General features: G+C 34.2%; 1 protein-coding gene across 4 annotated transcripts in view; it reads left to right on the forward strand.

Annotated features, from left to right (window-relative positions):
* Tnks2 (tankyrase 2) overlaps positions 1–19,843 on the forward strand; it is a 74,461-nt gene that overhangs the window by 29,208 nt on the left and 25,410 nt on the right. For 3 of the 4 annotated variants that reach the window (XM_003462388.5, XM_063239347.1, XM_063239349.1), the window contains exons 8-16: positions 2,853–3,039; positions 4,228–4,349; positions 7,283–7,374; positions 7,458–7,536; positions 10,293–10,464; positions 13,197–13,276; positions 16,126–16,271; positions 17,106–17,271; positions 18,447–18,666. In XM_003462388.5, the coding sequence (XP_003462436.1) occupies positions 2,853–3,039; positions 4,228–4,349; positions 7,283–7,374; positions 7,458–7,536; positions 10,293–10,464; positions 13,197–13,276; positions 16,126–16,271; positions 17,106–17,271; positions 18,447–18,666 (1,264 nt within the window). The remainder of the gene's footprint in view (positions 1–2,852; positions 3,040–4,227; positions 4,350–7,282; positions 7,375–7,457; positions 7,537–10,292; positions 10,465–13,196; positions 13,277–16,125; positions 16,272–17,105; positions 17,272–18,446; positions 18,667–19,843) is intronic. The other variant, XM_063239346.1, reaches the window with a different exon arrangement.

Raw genomic sequence — 19,843 nt, forward strand, 5'->3', positions numbered from 1 at the left:
GTGTTCTCATTGATGGAGGAGTGACCTCATTGTTGCTGAGAATGGCTGTGTACTTTTCAGGGGAGCCCTAGTCCTTATTTTGAGCATTGTTTCTTGGCTCCAGAATAGAACCTTCAGCCTGCTGGCACAGTTTGTTCACCCCCGCTGGCATAGACTTTCAGGATTCCACCGCTGATCTTTGAGCCTTTCCAGCACAGATCCTTGGGATAGACTTGCATGGGTCATTGTTATGCACAGCTGAACTCATGCAGGTTATTGCCATGGGATCCACGCCCTCCACTGAACTTTTTAGGTCTTTAAGTGTTGTGGACAGATTTTCTGCACCTTCTTTGTATTTGACTCCTTGAGTGACCAGTATAAATAATACTGTAAATTATGTGTCCTGTATATAATTGTCCTCCTTGCAAGCCCTGACTACTACAAGCAGCAGACCTTTAGTGACCAGTTTTCATGACTGGAGCAGTAAGCCTCGAGAATGATGCCACCAGCATATGATCCTTGGATCATATAGTGAAGTATGGTCCTAGTAAACACAAGAATAACAAGTAATTTTCTACTTTTTTCTCATAGCCTATAATCCAAAGAAGAAAAATAGATAGATCTGGCCATAATTTGGGGAATTAAATAACTGCGCAGAAAGTATTGACCAAAATTTTAAGTGTAATGTGAAAAGAATTAAAATGTGTTATGTCCCACCTCACCATGATGAATGTAATTATTATGTACTGCAGACATTTATTAATAAAATTTTTTTTGAAAGAAGGGATATTATAAACTTTGTAGATGACCTTGAAACAAGGAAAAGATAACTAGTGTTTGAGCAAGTACACAAGAACAAAATGTGAGTGAAAAATATACTTTGATATTTGCTTCATGTTTAAAGCAATTATAGAGCTTTTAAATTGCCCACTATTTCAGTATAAGTACAAATTTTGATGTAGCTATTTTTAAAATACATAATATAGCAAGTGCAGTGGCACACATCTGTCATTTCTATTACTCAGGAGACTGAGGCAAGAAAGTCACAAGTTCCAGCCCAGACTGGGCAACTTAGTGAGACCCTGTCTCTCAATAAAAAAGACTAGACATACAGATCAATGTTAAAGAACCATGGGTTCAATCCTCAGTATTGGGCAGGGGGAGAAGAGAAATAAACTATTGTAATTTTAAACTAGTCGTAGAAGTATATGCCAAGAGCAAATAAAATAATGGATGGAGTATACTCCACACAGTCAAATCATATTGGGACTATAGTATTTGACTTGGGTTTTTTTTTTTGTTTCGTTTTGTTATTTTTTGTGGTACTGGGCCTTGCACAGAATAGAGAAGCAAACACTGTACTGTTAAACTACATCCTTAGCTCTGTAAAATAAATTTCTTGACATATATTTAATTGAAGGGCACCAGGATGTAAGTCTAGGAACTGTCTGATAGGAAGATGAATTAAAAAACTTAGAAATGATTACACTGAGAAAAGAAAAATCAAAGAATTTTTTCAAAATACCACATTGGAAGAGTATTAGTCTCTTTTGTGCCAAAGAAGACAAGTAAAACAAGCTAAAAGTACATAATTTAACGTAAAAATGAACTTTGTAATATAATACCAGGAGTTATCTGGTAAGTATAATAGCCATATTAGCCAAGAATTGCGTCCCCTTCATTGAAAATACTAAAGGAGCGGGTACCAGATCAGGTATATAGCTCAGTGGCAGACCACTTACCTTCCATATGTGAGGCTGTAGGCTCAATGTCCAGCACACAGCTAAAAAGATCAAGTAGTTGAGTTACCTTCAGTGTTTGACAGGAGGTTGGACTAGTATAATTTATTTAGTCTATCTAACTCCAACACTTGGAAATGACTTAAAATTTTTAAAGTTGAACAATAACAATGCATTAACCAGTGTATGGAGCAGCTAGAACTCAAATATTGCTGATGGTGATGTAGAATAGTATTACACTCTAGAAAATGGTTTTGCAGTTTCTGATAAACTTAAATATTAGCTACAATGACATTCATGAGCACAAAGAGATTTAAGAGTGTTCATAATAGTTAAAACTACAAATAGAGCTGAGGGATATAGTTCAATGTTAAAACTCACGCCTAGAGGGGCTGGGGATTTAGCTCAGCGGCATAAGCACCTGCCTTGCAAGCAGGCAGTTGTGAGTTCAATCCCCAGTACCGATAAAAAGGAAAAAGAAAAAAAAAAAATATCATGCCTAGCATACACAAGGCCTTGGGATGATTCACAGCAACATACAACTAGAAACTGCCCAGCTGTCCATTAAAGGAAGATTTTTGATAGTAAATTGTGATATCAGTACAATGAAATGTTCCTTAGCAATTAAAATGATCTATTGATAAAAATATAAATCCTAAAAACATATGTGGGAAAGAAGTTAGATACAAAAGTATATACAGTACTATATTCCATTTTTATGAAGTTTCAGAACATTAATATGGTACTGAAAGTCAGAATGGGGAGAAAATGCTTACAAAAGGACCATGAAGAAATATGGGGTATTCAAGGTATTCTGTAGCTTGGATGATGGTATTATAGACATATATGTCTACAAAGGGGAAGAATAGCCTGGGGATGTAGCACAGTAGTAGAGTGCGTGCCTGGCACGCACTGGCCCTGAGTTTGAGGGCCAGTACCACCTAGGAAAAACAATGGATGAATGAATGGAAGAAAGTCTTGGAAAGGATACAAGTTAAATCTAAAGCTTTGCTCTTAATTGTCTTTCACAGCAACAGTTAAATACATCTTAAGTTTGCATAATGTTGCATTACACAGTACTAATCTAAACTGTCTTAAAAATTGAACATTGAGTATATGCTTTTCCTTTCCCAGCATGGTGCCTGTGTAAATGCAATGGACTTGTGGCAGTTCACTCCTCTTCATGAGGCAGCTTCTAAGAACAGAGTTGAAGTGTGTTCTCTTCTCTTAAGTTATGGTGCAGATCCAACACTGCTGAATTGTCATAATAAAAGTGCTATCGACTTGGCTCCCACACCACAGTTAAAAGAAAGATTATCATGTAAGTATAAAAATCACAAACGTTCAGTTAGTATATTGTAACATTAACCAATTAAACATTTTTTTCTTATTTATTTTTGCAAATGTTTAACACATCCCTACTGGTGATATAGTCATAAATTATGGTCCTGTTGTGAATGTGTTAAATAATAGAATATTGTCAATAGCCATGGATATCTGTTATTTTTTATCATATTTAGCAACTTGGAAGCATCTTCTTACTCTAGATGCTGTGAAAAGAAGATATATTAGCTTTTTGAAGTTCAGTTATTTTCATATATATATTAGTCTTATTATAAGGGGTATATTTTTTAAATGAGCTTTTGAGTTTGATGATTTTCTAGTTAATGTACTATGAAGTTAGTGTTGTTTGTAAGATAGCCATCTCATAAATATAGTCCCCAGGTCTTTGTTGGTTTTTTGAGACATGTTCTTGCTGTGTAGCCTAGATGACCTCAAGATCTTTCTGCCTATGCTTCTTGACGGCTGTAATTATAGGCATGTACTACTATGCCGCAATGTTCCTTACATCTTCCTTAACATTTACTATTATTTGTTGTTTGGACTGAGTTCTGTGACGTTTTTGTCTGTAGCTGAAGTAGACATAGAAAAGAATACCTAACTCAGATTTAGTTTTAATACATATAAATAGACAGCCTGTGTTCTAGAATAATAAGGGGTAGTGAAGTTATTTCACAAGTCTAATGAGTATAAGAGAAACCTTGATAAAATACCCTCTTTATTGTGAGTGGCACTCAGCAGTAGCCAACTTGTCTGGTCCAGTTATCTCATAAATTTGAGCTAAATTTAGTCTGCCACTGCTATAATGTTATGTAGAAATTATGATCACACTTTATTTACTGAGGGAAATTGTGTGCTTTGGAATATTCACAAAGCACTCGGGTCTGGATATGTTGTGCAGCACTCTAGATACCTATAAACTATGAATGAGAGCAGATCAGGAGTCTGCCATGGAATAAATCCGTGTATACTCTTGGATAAATTGAGCCCTGTTGATGGGAACTGAGTAGCACTGTGACTGTTTTCCAGAGCTAGATTTGGAGAATCTGTACAGGAGCCCAGTCTGACTATTTTGAAAATAAATTTGAGAAAAATGCTAGTTGTCTTTTACTAGATAAAGATTGTTAATTTGATAATTCTCATGTATATTTAATGCTTCTTCATCTAGATGAATTTAAAGGCCATTCATTGCTGCAAGCTGCACGGGAAGCTGATGTTACACGAATCAAAAAGCATCTGTCTCTGGAAATGGTGAATTTCAAACATCCTCAAACACATGAAACAGCACTGGTAATGTTTCAGAAATTGTTAAAAACATGTAATTTTCAAAAACTAAAGCAATGTACACACATATGAAAAAGTTTCATGCAGTACTAAAGAATGGCCTACCTTCTAAAAGACAGTTCCATTATTAATTTGATAATGTATCCAGAAAAAATTATCTTTATATACTGGTATACGTTATGTGTGTATTTTTTAAATCATGTATGGTATATATCATTTGAGGGGTTATAAAAATCATAAATGCTTATATTAGAAAATTTGGAACTCACTGAAAAGAATGAGAAAATAACGCCACCCTCCAGATAAAGACCATTTGAAACTGATGCAGTGGCATATGCCTATAATCCCAGCCACCTGGGAGGTAAAAGAATGAAGAATAGAAAGCTGGTCAAGGTAACGTAGCAAGACCCAGTCTTAAAGACAGACAGGAACGTTTGTTGTGTTTCCTTCAAGTTTTACAGTCTAAAGTGTGAATGAAAACTATTTTAGAGATTACTTCCCTAATGGAGATAACACAACTCTACAGTACTATACCAAAGTAGACATGAGTAGAAAAGTATGGGAGGTATCAGGGTAAGTGACAGAAGGGAATACCAAAATCAGGGATTTCCTTAAAAGTAGCAATGTGCAAAGAAAAAATCCTGTTTTATGAATTGCAAAAGCTGGAAGAAGATTTGTAGGTTGTTATATGTAGCAGATTTCACTTACGGTAGCCTTAGCTAGTCTTTTATGGTAAATTTTTTCTTTATTCCTTAATGTAAACTGAAAGATTTATACAGAAATCCTACTATAAATATTTGCAGTCTTTTTGCTACTTCTTAAAAATAGCCAAGTAAAAAAGTAAAGCTGCAGACTATTAAATGTTAATACAGAATTAATATTACAACAGCACTAAAACAATTCAGAGAAATCTGGAAAGTGTTAACATCATGGTAAAATTCTAGTTTGGAAGCCGAAACTAGGATTCCTTGTATCTGTCTGCAGACTATTTTCTAATATCCACAAGGGATACATGGAACCACAGGCAGTACTACACTCTGTATATACTGTACTCTTGTTTATTCTTCTACCTACTTACACAGTTTAATTTATAAATGAGGACAGTAACACATTAACATCAGTAAGTTAGCTGTAGCTCCTATCAACCTCACATATAGTATTTTCCCCCTTATTAGACTTTATTTAAAGGAAGCAATTTATACAGTTTCCCTTTGATGTATCAAAATTCCTAGCATCACTTTTCTTGCCCTTAAAGGGCTATTGTTAAGTGATACAAGAGTTCATTTGAAAAGCAGCACTGTGTTACCTCAACAGTCAATCTGATGGTGGCTGAGGTGACTGCAGCTAATAAGCAGGTAGCATACACTGGACAAACAGTTGATTCACAACCCAAGCAGGATAATGCAAGATTTTATGACTTCTCAGAAACACACATCATGGTGCTGGGGAGTTATCTCAGTGGCATAAGCACCTGCCTGATAAGCACGAGGTCGTGAGTTCGGTCCCCGGTACGGCAAAAAAAAAAAAAAAATCTGAAACTTTATTACTTATTTCTGAAATTTTCCATGTATTTCTAGACCACAGTTGATTGTAAGTAACTGAACCCATGAAAAGCAAAAGCATAAATAAGAGGAGTGTTTTACCTGTTGTTTTCTTCTATTTCTCCTCTCCTTTTATTAAACAACTTTTTAACATACTGGGAATTAATGTCAAAGGCATTGTAAGTCCAGGAGCAATTTCTTCTCAGTTTCAAGAGATTGACCCTGCTCCAGGATGGTGCAAAAGACAGGTTTGGATGCAGTTTGATGTGGGTGTGATAAAGAAATGTTGGAAATGAACTTCTATTTTCTGTGCTCTCCTGTTAGAAGACCTGGGGTTATTACCCTTAACATGCCAAAAGAACTGTGCTCACCAACTAGCTTTGACTTCATTGAAGGTGAATAAATGATTTTGGTAACTGTAGCAGTATCAAAGATCCCAAGGATCTGGGATTTAGCTCAGAGCCGCAGTGCCAATCTGGCAAACTTGAGGTCCTGAGTTAGAATCCTAACAGTACCCCCCAAAAAAGATCTGAGGATCTGATAAGCTTTATAGTTAATAACAGATTACAATCAGAGAACAAATTTCGTATGTACTATATGCTTAGATATATTGACTGGCCTTACTTAAAAATTAATCAGAACTTTTATTCCATGAATTTTCAAGTTTTAGTTTTAACATGTATATATTGATTTAATCATCATTCCAAAATTATTGAATGCCCATTGTCCTTGAGTATGATCCTGGGAGGTTGCAAAGATACATGCCATGACCACAAAGTGCTAGGTTTCACTGGCAAATTCCTGTCTATTGACTCCTTTTCCTCCTTGATACAACTTAAATATAGATGCTGCAGCCTGGAACTCTAATATCATTTTGTAAAACTGAATGTGCCCATCAGGTAATACAACCTCTTTATTCTGCTGCAGCAAGTAGCTGGCATAGATAAATACTACTTAGCTTAAGAGCTAGTTAGGCTGTCATACTATCGACCAAGCAGAATGTAGAGCCTATGGATATTCATTCTTCATGTAAAGAAAACGCAAGGGTGTTTTCTTAACTTTTAAACATAAAAATCTTGTTATATGGAAACAGTTTTAAAAGGAGTATTGCTCACATTAGGTTTTTCATCACATCAGTTGTCGGTTTCTCAAAGTTAGGGGACAAAGTTTATTCTAGGTATTTAACAACAAATATGATCTGGCACATAAGATTTTTAGCCTTGGTCCAAATTTGGTAATTGTTGCACATCTTGTCCAAAAGTTTATCAGAAGCATAGTTAGGTCAAAAATCAAGAAGTTAAACAACTTCTTGATTATTCTTAATTGAAAACACAAGTTTTCTTAAGTAAAAACCAGTTTATATAGTCCTCGATTAATACTGCAATTTAAATTATTTAGCATTGTGCAGCTGCATCTCCATATCCCAAAAGAAAACAAATATGTGAACTGTTGCTAAGAAAAGGAGCTAACATCAATGAAAAAACTAAAGAGTAAGTATACTTTTAATGATTAAATATTACTGACATTTTATTGTCTGGAAAATGCACTCATTGTCTGCCTTTTTCTCTTTAAGATTTTTGACTCCTCTACATGTAGCATCTGAGAAAGCTCACAATGATGTTGTTGAAATAGTGGTGAAACATGAAGCAAAGGTATACTACCTTTTTGGTAATCTTTGGCAATCTAGTGAGTTATTTTTCTGTTTATCAGATGAAATACTTGACTCCCTAAAATATTTACCTTAAGTATTACGTTTTTCTCTCAATCTACACTTAGAAATAGTCCTGCAGCTAATTATTTCTGATTTTTTTGGAGGAAGTTGATGTATTTTCTTCTCATATACATTATTTGTATATGTCCTTCCTTTTACCGTACACAACTGATCAAAGTTATCCTTCAGAACAGTACACATGATAGAATATCCCTAGCTAGGGGCATAAGGATTCTGACCAATTATCTTTTCACTCTTTTCTCACCATTTCTTGTATCCCTCAATTACTATGGTAACTTTTGTTATTTGCCCAGTGATGTCTTTTTATCTTCTATTGTTTTTGTAATTAAGCTAAAGCATTTGAATGGAAGGAAATAAATGATTTAAACAATTTGAATAGAAACATTATACCTACCCATGTTGATACACTATTGTTCTGTTAGTTGGCAGTTGCATACAGAACATTTTATTGATTGAATAACTGTGCTTCCATCAAAGCTGGAAGCGATTTTTTTTTTTTACACAGGCACTTTTTTTTTTTTTTTTTTTTGTCTTTTTCATTTTTATCGGTACCAGGGATCGAACTCAGGACTGCCTGCTTGCAAGGCAGACGCTTATGCCGCTGAGCTAAATCCCCACCCTCCACACAGGCCCTTTTAAAAATGTTACATAGAGGACTAGGGATTTAGCTCAGTAGTGTGCCTACCTAGTGAGCATAAGGTTGTGAATTTGATCTTGGGTACAAAAAAAAAATCCACATAGGAAAAAATATGTATAGTATCCTAGATTAGAAGAGTCACCTAACTTAGTAATTTTCAGTTTGTAGCCACAAATTCTACAAAATCTTTAGTAGAAAGTCATTGAAAATGAAAATGTAACTGCTCTGTATGAAGGCAGAGTAAAAAAACACAAACCCCTTTCACTTTAGTAGCCCTTAAGATCTTTCTCTAAACCGACTTTGCTAAATAGTTTTATCTGTCCTTTCATTCAACCACTTAAAATTTTCCAGTTTCTTTTTGTGTTGTCTAATCTCTGTGTCCTGATCTGTGTTTGATTGGGGAGTTTTGATAATGTATAATCTTGGTCCTTTCCTATTGTAAATTATGAATAAAATAAAGTTTATTTCTGCTTGACTGCTTGGCATATTTCATTTGTCTCTTCTGTATCTTTTCATTGACCTTTTTTATACATGTGGTATGTCGAAGAATACCTGGATGCATATTGAATTTGAGTTTTGAAACTCAACAAGATAATCATAACTAGAAGTGACCAACTGCTGATTTTTATCCAGTACTTGGGAATTTCCAGAAACAGAACTTTTAAGTACTAAAACAAAAGAAATCCCAGGAAAACCAGGATGAATTGGTCATCCTATTCTTAAGGCAAAGTGGTACCTGAATAAAATTTTTTAAGTAGATGCTTTTCTCACTTCTGTGAGTTTGGGTGTATGAATGAGTAGTTTAATTGCCTTGAGAATTTTAAATGGACTTTGCAGGATCTGTAATCATGGAGACTAGCTATTTGTAATCTAGTTATGCTTGTTGAGACGTTGCTATATTCTTCTTCAAGTATTCTCTCATTCTATGAGTATGAATTGACCAGTGCTCAAAACACACCAGTAATCACAAGATTGTTTACTGAGAAAGTTTCCCAGTTATGTTTTGACAAATTATTTCTGTGATAGAGGGGTACAGGTGGGGGTAAGAGAAATGATTTATGTTTCTTGTGCAATTTTTCAAAGGTCTGACAAAAAAAAAGAATTACACAGATAATAATTATGTACCCATCTATCACTTTCTACCATATTGGTGTTTTATATATTCATTGTATATCTTAATTCTGACACATCAGAATAATTTGTAGATTATTGTATATTTCCCCCAAATACCTCTGTGTACACATCAACTAAAGTATTTGTTTAGTTTTTGTTTAGATATTATTTGCATGAAGTACACAAATCTTAAGTCCTAACTATATGCTGCATGTTGACAGTCTGTGTAACCAGAGCTCTTCTGTGAAGATTTAACATCTCATAGCAGAGAAAAATGCCCCATCTCAAGCAGTCTTCATTTCTGGAAACAATAGTTATTATTTTTTCTGACAGATTAGATTTGTCTGTTCTAGGCTTCCATATTCATGGAATTACGTAGTATATACTTTTTGTAAGGTTTTTCCACTTAGTGTAATATTTTGAAGATTGCTGTTTGATTGTATTGTTGAAGTATTATGTGGATATACCACATGTCTGTATGAATTATATTTAATATAATAAGGTAGGAGATTAATTCAATAGAAATAAGTATTTTAATGCTAATTTGTCTTTGACTTTGCTCCTATTGTTTACCTTAGGATTAGTCTACATTTCTAGACTTCAGAGATCCAAAACATACCTGAGTTCAACTTTGTTAGGCCATGTCCAGCCCAAAATACTTGAATCTAAATACTTTAATGCTAAACATAGCTGAAAATCAACATCTCACATGTTTAACTCAAAATGGGATTAGTCTCCAGTCAGCCCACAAGAATTGGTGAATTTATGTTCTAGATTTGAACAACAGACTTTGCTTTGGCATGGGACAAAAACTTCATAGAAGACTAATTGAGATTTTTAAATCAGTAACATTATGATTTACATGCTTTTTTGGTTTTAAATTGTGCACTAAAGGCTAAAATCAACTTTTTTTTGCATTGTATAAGGTTAATGCCCTGGATAATCTCGGTCAGACATCTCTGCACAGAGCTGCACACTGTGGCCATCTACAAACCTGTCGCCTACTTCTGAGCTATGGGTGCGATCCTAACATTATATCCCTGCAGGGCTTTACTGCACTACAGATGGGAAATGAAAATGTGCAACAAGTGCTCCAAGGTATTAAATGCTTCCATGACATTAATTTTTTTAATTGTTAAATTTGTTTACATATCAAGTATTATAGGCAATGTTTGATAATAAAATTTTGACTCTTTAACTCATCCTGTTAACTCATTATAGTTAATGCCCAAATGTCATTAAATCATTTTTTCTTGTATTTTCTGCCCTGTCTCTGAGTGAATAAAATGATTGTCAAGTTTTATCCAGGAAGTTTTTCAGAACCAGATAAAATAGTTCCTTGGGGGGAGAGAGGATGAATATTAAGCCCTTTGCATGTCAAGCAGGCACTTTACCACTAAGGTACACCCAGGCTCTCGATTCAGATTTTATTTTGAGATGAGCTGGCTAAGTTGCCCATGTTGTCTTCAAATTGGGAATCTTCCTGCCTCAGCTCCCCAGAAGCTAGTATTACAAATATGAGCCATAATACATGGTGCTTTTAAAGGAAGGGAAATTTTAAAAGGTCAGGATCTTTTAGTATAGCAACTCTTGTGACACAAAATACTGTAAATACTGGCACTACTTCATTCTTCTTCGGATCCTGCATATTTAAGGCATGTAGAATTTGTATAAGATACTACACTATTGAATGTGTTTATACTCATTACAGTTCATCTAGACATTTGGCATAAACATTAAATCTAGAAATCTGGTCCCATGAATTCCAGAATATCTTATTTCTTTCCTCCAGTTTTGGGGATTAAACTCAGGGCCTCACACGTGATAGCTAAGTGTTCAAGTACTCTATCACTAAACTTTCTCCAGTCCTTAAAAATATCATTTGCCTTCATCTCTAGTTTTTATTACAATCTAATAGAGTACTTTTGAGGTTTCAGAACTCAGGATTGCAAAAGCAAGACTTTTCAGTTCTTAGCATTCATCCTTGGTTTATATGCCTGAGGTCTAATAAGCACTAGAATACTAGAGAAATACATTGCTTGAGTAGATAAAGCAAGTTGATACACCCTCCCTAAGGTCTTCTAAAATTGAATTTAACTAGAAGACTGCTTTCAAGAATACCTTTGTTTTTCCAAACCCAACTCATTTGATTAGGGGTAATAACAACATAGTTAATTTGCCTATTTACTGTCTTAGCTGGGAGGGGGGTACACACCTGTAATCCCAACATTTGAGAAGATGAGGTAGGAAGATCACTGCAAGGTCAAGGCTAACCTGGACAACATAGTTTAAGGCTAGCCTGAATTATGTAGCGAGACCCTGTTAGAAAGAAAATTTTATTACCTTGTCAATCTCACAGTAAGCTGGGGATATGACTCAGCGGCACAACTGCCTGCCTGGCACGTGCAAGGTCGTAAGTACTATTGCTGATACAGAAAAACTTTTTTATTTACACTTAATACTATTTGTTATGCATCGCTTCACTTTCCAGGTGGTTTCTTGAAATAAATTATTGAAATGAAATTATTAGGGTTAAAGGGTAGCAAGTAATTGTGAGCTTTTTTTCTGGAAAGGTGATAATGTACTATTTTATACTACTATTAAGAACATAAGCACTGTTTTCCTTGACAGCACTAGGTATGATTGTTAATGTTTTACATAGGTAAATATGCATTTTGTGAATTAACAGAAAAGCTATGTGGGTTTTTTAGTGCAAACTAGAAATAGCAGTATAAATTCCTATTTCAATTTCCCATACTAGTGAATAAACAGTGGTTTTTGCCATTTCTTATAAGTCAGTTTGAATGTCATTTTGTTTATTGTTCTTTTCTCTATATATGAAATACTTTCGCCATTTTTCATAAGGTTGAGCATAATTTTATGTGTATTGGTCTTTTTTTTCTATATGAAGTACTTATTGATGCCCTCATCAGATGTGTCTGGTGAGGCTTCCCAACTGTTTTTCTCATAAAAATACCTTACACTAGCCTTGCATTTTTAAAGCACTGTATTATAAATGAAAAGCATAATGTGTTAAACTAATTAAAATTAACAAAAAAGCATGCCTTATATGTTAAAAATGTAGTTGCCTTTAAGTGCATGTTACAGCATGGTTTTTCTATTTTATTCTTTTTATTGTTATTTTATTTAGTGCTGGGTTACTTTCTGACAGGTTTAGGGATGAGGGCCCTCCTTTCCATGTGCAGCAGAACCTTTACAGTTCCAAGATATGCAAACATTGTATTTTCTTCTGGTTATTTTAAAGTTTAATTTATGTAGAGTGTATTTGGTTCTGAGATACAAAGTAAATTTTCTTTTTCTTTCCTGAAATCTTAAGATACAAAGCAATTTCAGACCTGGAAATGATGTTAGATATTTCTAGTCCAACTTTGCTCCTTAGAGCTAAAAAAAAAAAATAGACTGAGAAAGTTAAAACTTACTTGCCTCTGTGTATATTAAATGATTTACCCTAGTTAATGTCAGAACTATGATTTGATTTCTGGCTTTCACACTCTTAATTTAATACTTTTCCAGAATTCTACATGGCATGACTGTTAAACAGGTTAGCTTTCGTCAGCTATTTTATGTTCCTTTATATTGTTTAAATTACATTTTATAATTATGCACAGTTAAATATTTTGTTTATATGTGTTGTGTTTCAAAAGGCTTTTAAGGGTCTTAATATACTTTCCCTACTACCACAGATCCTAGAGCTATATAATCTAGCCAGCTGTACAAGAACTTTACTCTGGTAAAACCCCACTCTGAAACTTTGGTCCTGTTAGCTAAATATAAGTTAATTACTGTGTCTCTCTTTTCTGTTTTTTTAGAGGGTATCCCATTAGGTAATTCAGAGGCAGACAGACAATTGCTGGAAGCTGCAAAGGCTGGAGATGTGGAAACTGTAAAAGTAAGATACGATCTAATATTTCCATTACCTTTAGGTTTTTATTTTTACTTTAATGGAGCTGCACTGTTAAAATGACGAGTTGGGCTGGGGAATTATCTCAGCGGCATAAGCACCTGCCTTGCAAGCAGGCAGTCATGAGTTCGATCCTTGGTACCGATAAAAAGGAAAAAGACAAAATAAAATAAAATGAAGAGTTTAGTTTATTTAGATGTCCCTTGCTTTAAAAGGACAAAAATACCTAATTCCCTACAAATAAGAAACACTGAGAAATGAAAGAAAAAGCCTCTTTAGTTTAACATACATCTCAGTAAATACCACATTCACAAAGTCAACATAAAGTTCATGTAATACAAAATAGGTTTTGCTTAAAAGAACCTGTTGATCCCAATGAAAGAATAAGTGTATCAAATTACTGTCTACTGCTTTTAACCTATGCCATGTAAAACAAAGAGGAAAACTTTGTCCTTTTTTGTACAGATATTTGCTGTTTTGTCTTCTACCACTCCCTGCTAGTATTTATAGAGTAATAATGTGTTGCCACTTCTCAGAGCCGTAATTGTTTAATAATCTTTAATTCATCTAGATTAAGATTTTTTTTTTTGCCATAGTAGTCAATTTTAGATCATGTCTGCCTCATTTCCTATACCAGTAGGAAATGATAAACTCCCAGATAAACTTTCCTCAGATTCTGTTTTTATTTTTACCATTCGAACATATGTAATGTCTTAACTCCATATACCAGGTGTTTCTGTTATCTACAGAAAGATTATATCTAAGTAGATAAAAGCCTAATGTTTTGAAAGAGCAACAGTTTTTCAGGTCAGCTAATTTAAATGAGAATTAACTCAGCATTTGCCACAAATTAAATACTTCTTCAATACCAGGCTACTGACTTCTTCAATATGTAGTAATGTTTTCATTTTCAAAGCTAGTAAATGAGAAAATCTTTGTATGTTTTCCTACTTGGAGACCTAAAAACTATGATGGTGTAAGTTGAGGGGGCGCTAATGAATAATTTTTATGAAACTATAATTGTTCATTTTTGTGGCAGAAATAACTTTGAAATAATTATAAATAACAGTATATTTCCATATGCTGCTCTCCATCCTAAACAGACCCATAACACAAAGTCATTAATTTCAGATTTTCTGAGAAAGAAATCTGAGTGTTGATCTCTTTGCAGAGTTCTGGGAAAATTTATTCACTGATCTTTCGAATGAAGAGCCTCTGGGAATTGATTTTTTTTTTTAAATGCATATGAGCCCTTGCTATTGCTTTTATCTGTGTAAGTAATATAGACATCTCAAGTAATTTTAGGATTTTTTGGTTGATTTTTCTTAAGCAAAGTGATAAATTGAAAAACAAAAATATACTTAATACTGTATAAAAGACTAACCTTTATTTTCATGATGATCAAAGTGATCTGGAGGAAGAGATACATAAAGAAGACATGAGGCAGGAATTGGACTTAGAAAACAAAATAGTACCATTGAAGACCATCTCTCCCTGTGATAGGTATTGAGCGGTCTTCCTCACCCTGATTTGAAAATCATTTCATAGAAATTTATCTTCATCAATGTTTCTGTACCTTTGCTATCTTTAGACAGGTGGCTCTCCATGAATCACCAGGACAAGAGCATCCGTTTATTACCTAATGAACATTCAGTTGTGAGCTGTTAGGTTTACTTAGTGGTAATCCATCAGACTGAAACTTTTATTGAACATCTATTAAACTAGAGGTAGAGAGTAGAATAGCCTGTGATAACTACCAAAAGTAGCAGCACCTAGTGCCCATATTAAACATATTTATTCCTAAGGTCCAACTTTAGACTCACCAAAAAACACCATCTCTTGAGTAGCACCTTCAATCTATATTTCTAACAAGTTCTTTTTTAGGAAGCATTTCTAGTGATTTCTGTTGAGCTAAACTCACTCATACTAGCTGGCTCTTTGGGTTTATTGAGTTTATATTAAAGTAGGATAGTAAATAGGGCAGAATTTTTACTAATACTGAAATTCTTTTGATTCTTTAAGCATTGTGATTTATTTTCTTTGCTTCTTTTCCCCACACTTTCCTGTTTTTCATGTAAAATATTCTTGAGTATTTTCAGTGTTACTTTTAAAGTGAGCATTTCTCAACTGGGTCATCTGAACCAAAGAACACAGAAAATTATTTAAATGTCTCATTTTTTTTTTTAATCCTCTGAAGGATGGTTCATAACCAATAGAATTCCATTAGTTCATTCATTTCATGTAGTACAATATGATTCATTCTCTAATTTCTTGTCCACCAGCATTAGCGTCGCCTGGAAACTTGTTAGAAATGCAGATTTTCAAGGCCCACTCAAAGCACAATAAATTTAGTCTAGAGATGAGACCTCAGTGCACATGAAGTCTTGAAAACCATTGACGTAGAGCAGTGCTTCTCAAACTTTAATATAGTTACAGATCACCTAGGGATCTGTTTAAAATACAAGTCTGATTCAGTAAGTAGGGGTTTCAGATTCTGAAATTTTTAACAACCCATTGCTAATGCTGATGTTACTGGGATCTACCATACCTCTATCTGTATTTCCATACATTGATTGTAGTAATTGATATGAGGTTATCTTTTATGTTATATTGATAAAAATTTAGTTGTTACCTTTACAAAAAAAAAGTGGAAGGTATAGATGAAAGGACCACATGGATTCTCAGTAAATAGTAAGGCAAAATAAGAAAAAATATTTTTGAGTATATTTTTATTAAATGAGACAAGAAAATGAATCAGGCACATATTTCTACTGTGTAAGGTGAAATAAGAAATGAGAATATGTAGCATCACATGGATGTTGTGTTTGATCCTACAGAAACTATGTACTGTTCAGAGTGTCAACTGCAGAGACATTGAAGGGCGTCAGTCTACACCACTTCATTTTGCAGCTGGATATAACAGGGTGTCTGTGGTAGAATATCTGCTGCAGCATGGAGCTGATGTGCACGCTAAAGATAAAGGGTAAGTACTAAAAATTGTTATGCCTCTCTTTTGTCAACCTTTTTATGAAATCATTTTTCTGATAGTAGTTGCTTTCATTTTCTAGGAATAGCCTGTTTCCTAAATTTGCTACAAATATAGCTCCTAAAATTTCATTTAAGATTTTATTACAGGGACTAGGGTGTAGCGCAGTGGTAGCCTAGCATGGGTATGACCCTAGATTCAATTGCCAGTACCACACACACAAAAAAATGATGATTAACATTTATATAAAGATTTGATCTGCATGATGCCTTACAGTTTGAAGCTGAACAAACCAGGGCGAGGCATGCGCCCTGAGCACTTGGAGGGCCAACTGAGACAGGAGGATCTCTAGGAGTTGAAGGCCAAGTTGGGCTACATATGAGGTCAAGGCCAGATGAACTCTCCAGTGAATCCCTGTCTTTTAAAAAAATAAAAATTTGTGATAGCCAAGTATATTGAAACATTATTGAGTTAATGATTTCTAATGTAAAATTTTCAGTGTTTATTAAAGATACTTGAATTTGGGGTCTGGAGATTTAGCTCAGCAGCATAAGCGCCTGCCTTGCAAGCAGGCAGTTGTGAGTTCGATCCCGGTACCAATAAAAAGGAAAAAGACCAAAAAAAAAAAAAAAAAGATACTTGAATTTTATCAGTTTAAATTTTCTTCCCTTCTCACCAAAAAAGAATTCTGTTTTCAGTACATTCAGATTCTACAAAGTACAGTCAGTAGTATAATCCCTTATACAATTCAAGAAAAACTTTCATTAGTTATATGCAATTACTGAAATTAATTATATTCTTTTCTGACATTATTGCTTATTTTCATTTCAGAGGCCTTGTACCTTTGCACAATGCATGTTCTTATGGACATTATGAAGTTGCAGAGCTTCTTGTTAAGCATGGAGCAGTAGTTAATGTAGCTGACTTATGGAAGTTTACACCTTTACACGAAGCTGCAGCGAAAGGAAAATACGAAATTTGCAAACTTCTGCTCCAGGTATATTTAAGTACTTTCTGAAATATGTTAACATTAAATTTTTCAAATAACTCCTAGATAAACTTGAACTAGTAAAAGAGTAGGAAACAAAGGTACCTACTTCTGTGACTAGATTTCAGAAAAAGTGTCATCACTGCTTATATTTTAATGCACAAGTTTCTTACACATAGGTTTATTTTTGTATATTCAACTGTCATGTGGTAAATTTCTGATTATTATCTATATTTTTCTTGTTTAGTGATTTAACTTTAAAACATTTGATGAATAGTATATTAGTATTTAGTATATTAGCCCAGGTTATGTGGCATTTTATTTAGCATAAAGTTAGTAGTAGTGATTTTAAAACAGATATTAATAGATCTTTTATAGTGAAAAAGATTAGATTTTGTTATGAAAGATAAAAATAGTCATGCTAAATGATTACATTTCAGTCAGCAATGAACTACATCAGTGATGGCGAATCTGTGGCACGCGTGTTACTGTGTTTTTCTTTCTAAACTAAAACCTCAGTATTCAGGTTTAATTTAATTCAGGTTTAGAGTTTATAAGTGTTGGCACTTTGCAGTGTTTAAGATTGCAGTTTGGGCACTCAGTCTCTATAAGGTTCACCATCACTGAACTACATATGTTGCAGTAACTCCATAAATTATATTGAAGCAGAAAACTGTTTTATTATACTTTTTCTGTTACGTTAACAGTTCTTACGGTATTTAGTACAATAATACGCTGTACAGGTTTACAGCTTAGGAGTAGTAAGCTGTTATCATAGTAAACTATACCATCTAGATACATGTAATGTATATACTACTATGCTGTCACAAAAGTAAAATTGTCTAAGGATGGCCTTTTCAGAACATGCCCTTGTCATTAAGTGAAGTATGACTAAAGTGTACATGAAAGTTACTTTTTAATGAAGTATTATTTTAAATATAGTTTAACATTTTATTATAGTAATGAATTATAAGCCCCAGTAATACTTAATTACCTCTATAATCATTTTATTATAATTTTCTGTGTATAAGTTAAATATTCATAACAAACCATATAGACCTTTAATATAGAATCTTAGTGTAAAATGATTTTTTTGCAGGGGAGAGGGGTATGGTGAAATTGACTGTGGTCTCCTGAAAAAAGGGCATGCTTTACCCAGTTCTTCCTCCTTTTTTCATGCCTAGCATGGTGCAGACCCTACCAAGAAAAATAGGGACGGAAATACTCCTTTGGATCTTGTTAAAGATGGAGATACAGATATTCAGGATCTACTTAGAGGAGATGCAGCTTTGTTAGATGCTGCCAAAAAGGGTTGTTTAGCCAGAGTAAAGAAATTGTCATCACCTGATAATGTAAATTGCCGAGATACCCAAGGCCGACATTCTACACCTTTACATCTAGCAGGTGAGTGAATCAAGTTTTACAGATTTAAACCAGTGCACCTAAGATACATTTTACCTGAGCAAAATGCTTCCTATAACTGAACTGAAAATAAAATATCTCCTGTGGCACCAGTATACTCTTCAACATATTTGTATGAAGCAACCATACTTCAAAGTGTTACCTAAGTTGTAATTTATCTGACTACTAGCTTAGTATGTTACATTTACTGAATTGAAGAATTGAAACAGGCTGGCCAATTACCATGTCATTTGGGATCTTTTATTCCAATCATTATGGTTTGAATCATCTTTGGAGGAGTTTTGAAAAAGATGCCTGATGTACCCAGCCTTCCTCATGGGAAGCTCAAGCTTTTCATTCTTCTTAATGAAAGCTGCTAGGTACAGGCAGCCAGAGCATTTTGGGCCTTTCAGAAGTTACATAAACATTTTGCCAGATTTATTCATTGTTTTACTTTGCAAAAACTGCCATAACCAAGGACTCTGGTTTAAACAGCAGAAATTTGTTTTCTCATAGATAGGCTAGAAATCTGATTGAAGAACCAGGAGGTCTTTGGACCTGTTCAGTTTAGATTAGCCCATAACCTAATGGCTTCATTTTAATTTAATTACCTTTTGATTGACCCCATCTCGAAATATATTCACAGTTTTAAGGTCTGGAGTTTGTGATATAACTCCAAGGGAATGCAGTTCAACCCATAACATTTATTCTAAGTTTCTACTCAATATTAGCACAGGTGTGGTTGTCTTTATGTGGTATGCAGAAGTTTCAAGATAGCCTTTTTAGCTGCATTGTGGATGTGAGGGAATGATATATTAGGCACAGTGGACTAAATGTGATTTAAAACTAAAAAAAAGTAATGCAGCTGTTTCTGCTACTTTATATAATATGGGAAATGAACATTATTATCAGTTTATTTCTGTCTTGTATTACAACTTAGTATATTGCTGATGTTTAAAAGATAATTTGGGGGAGCTGGGGATTTAGCTCAGCAGCGTAAGTGCCTGCCTTGCAAGTGCACAGTCGTGAGTTTGATCCCTGGTACCGATTTTTTAAAAAGGTAATATAAAAGATAATTTGGAGTAAAGATAGCTCAGTAGTAGGGCATTTACCTGGCATACATGAGGCTCTAGATTCAATTCCCACCACCACACACACCAGGTTTTAAGTGATTTTTATC

This window comes from Cavia porcellus, unplaced genomic scaffold (genome assembly GCF_034190915.1).
Source record: "Cavia porcellus strain 051 isolate PalLab524CR breed Dunkin Hartley unplaced genomic scaffold, mCavPor4.1 scaffold_28, whole genome shotgun sequence".
Lineage (NCBI taxonomy): Eukaryota > Metazoa > Chordata > Mammalia > Rodentia > Caviidae > Cavia > Cavia porcellus.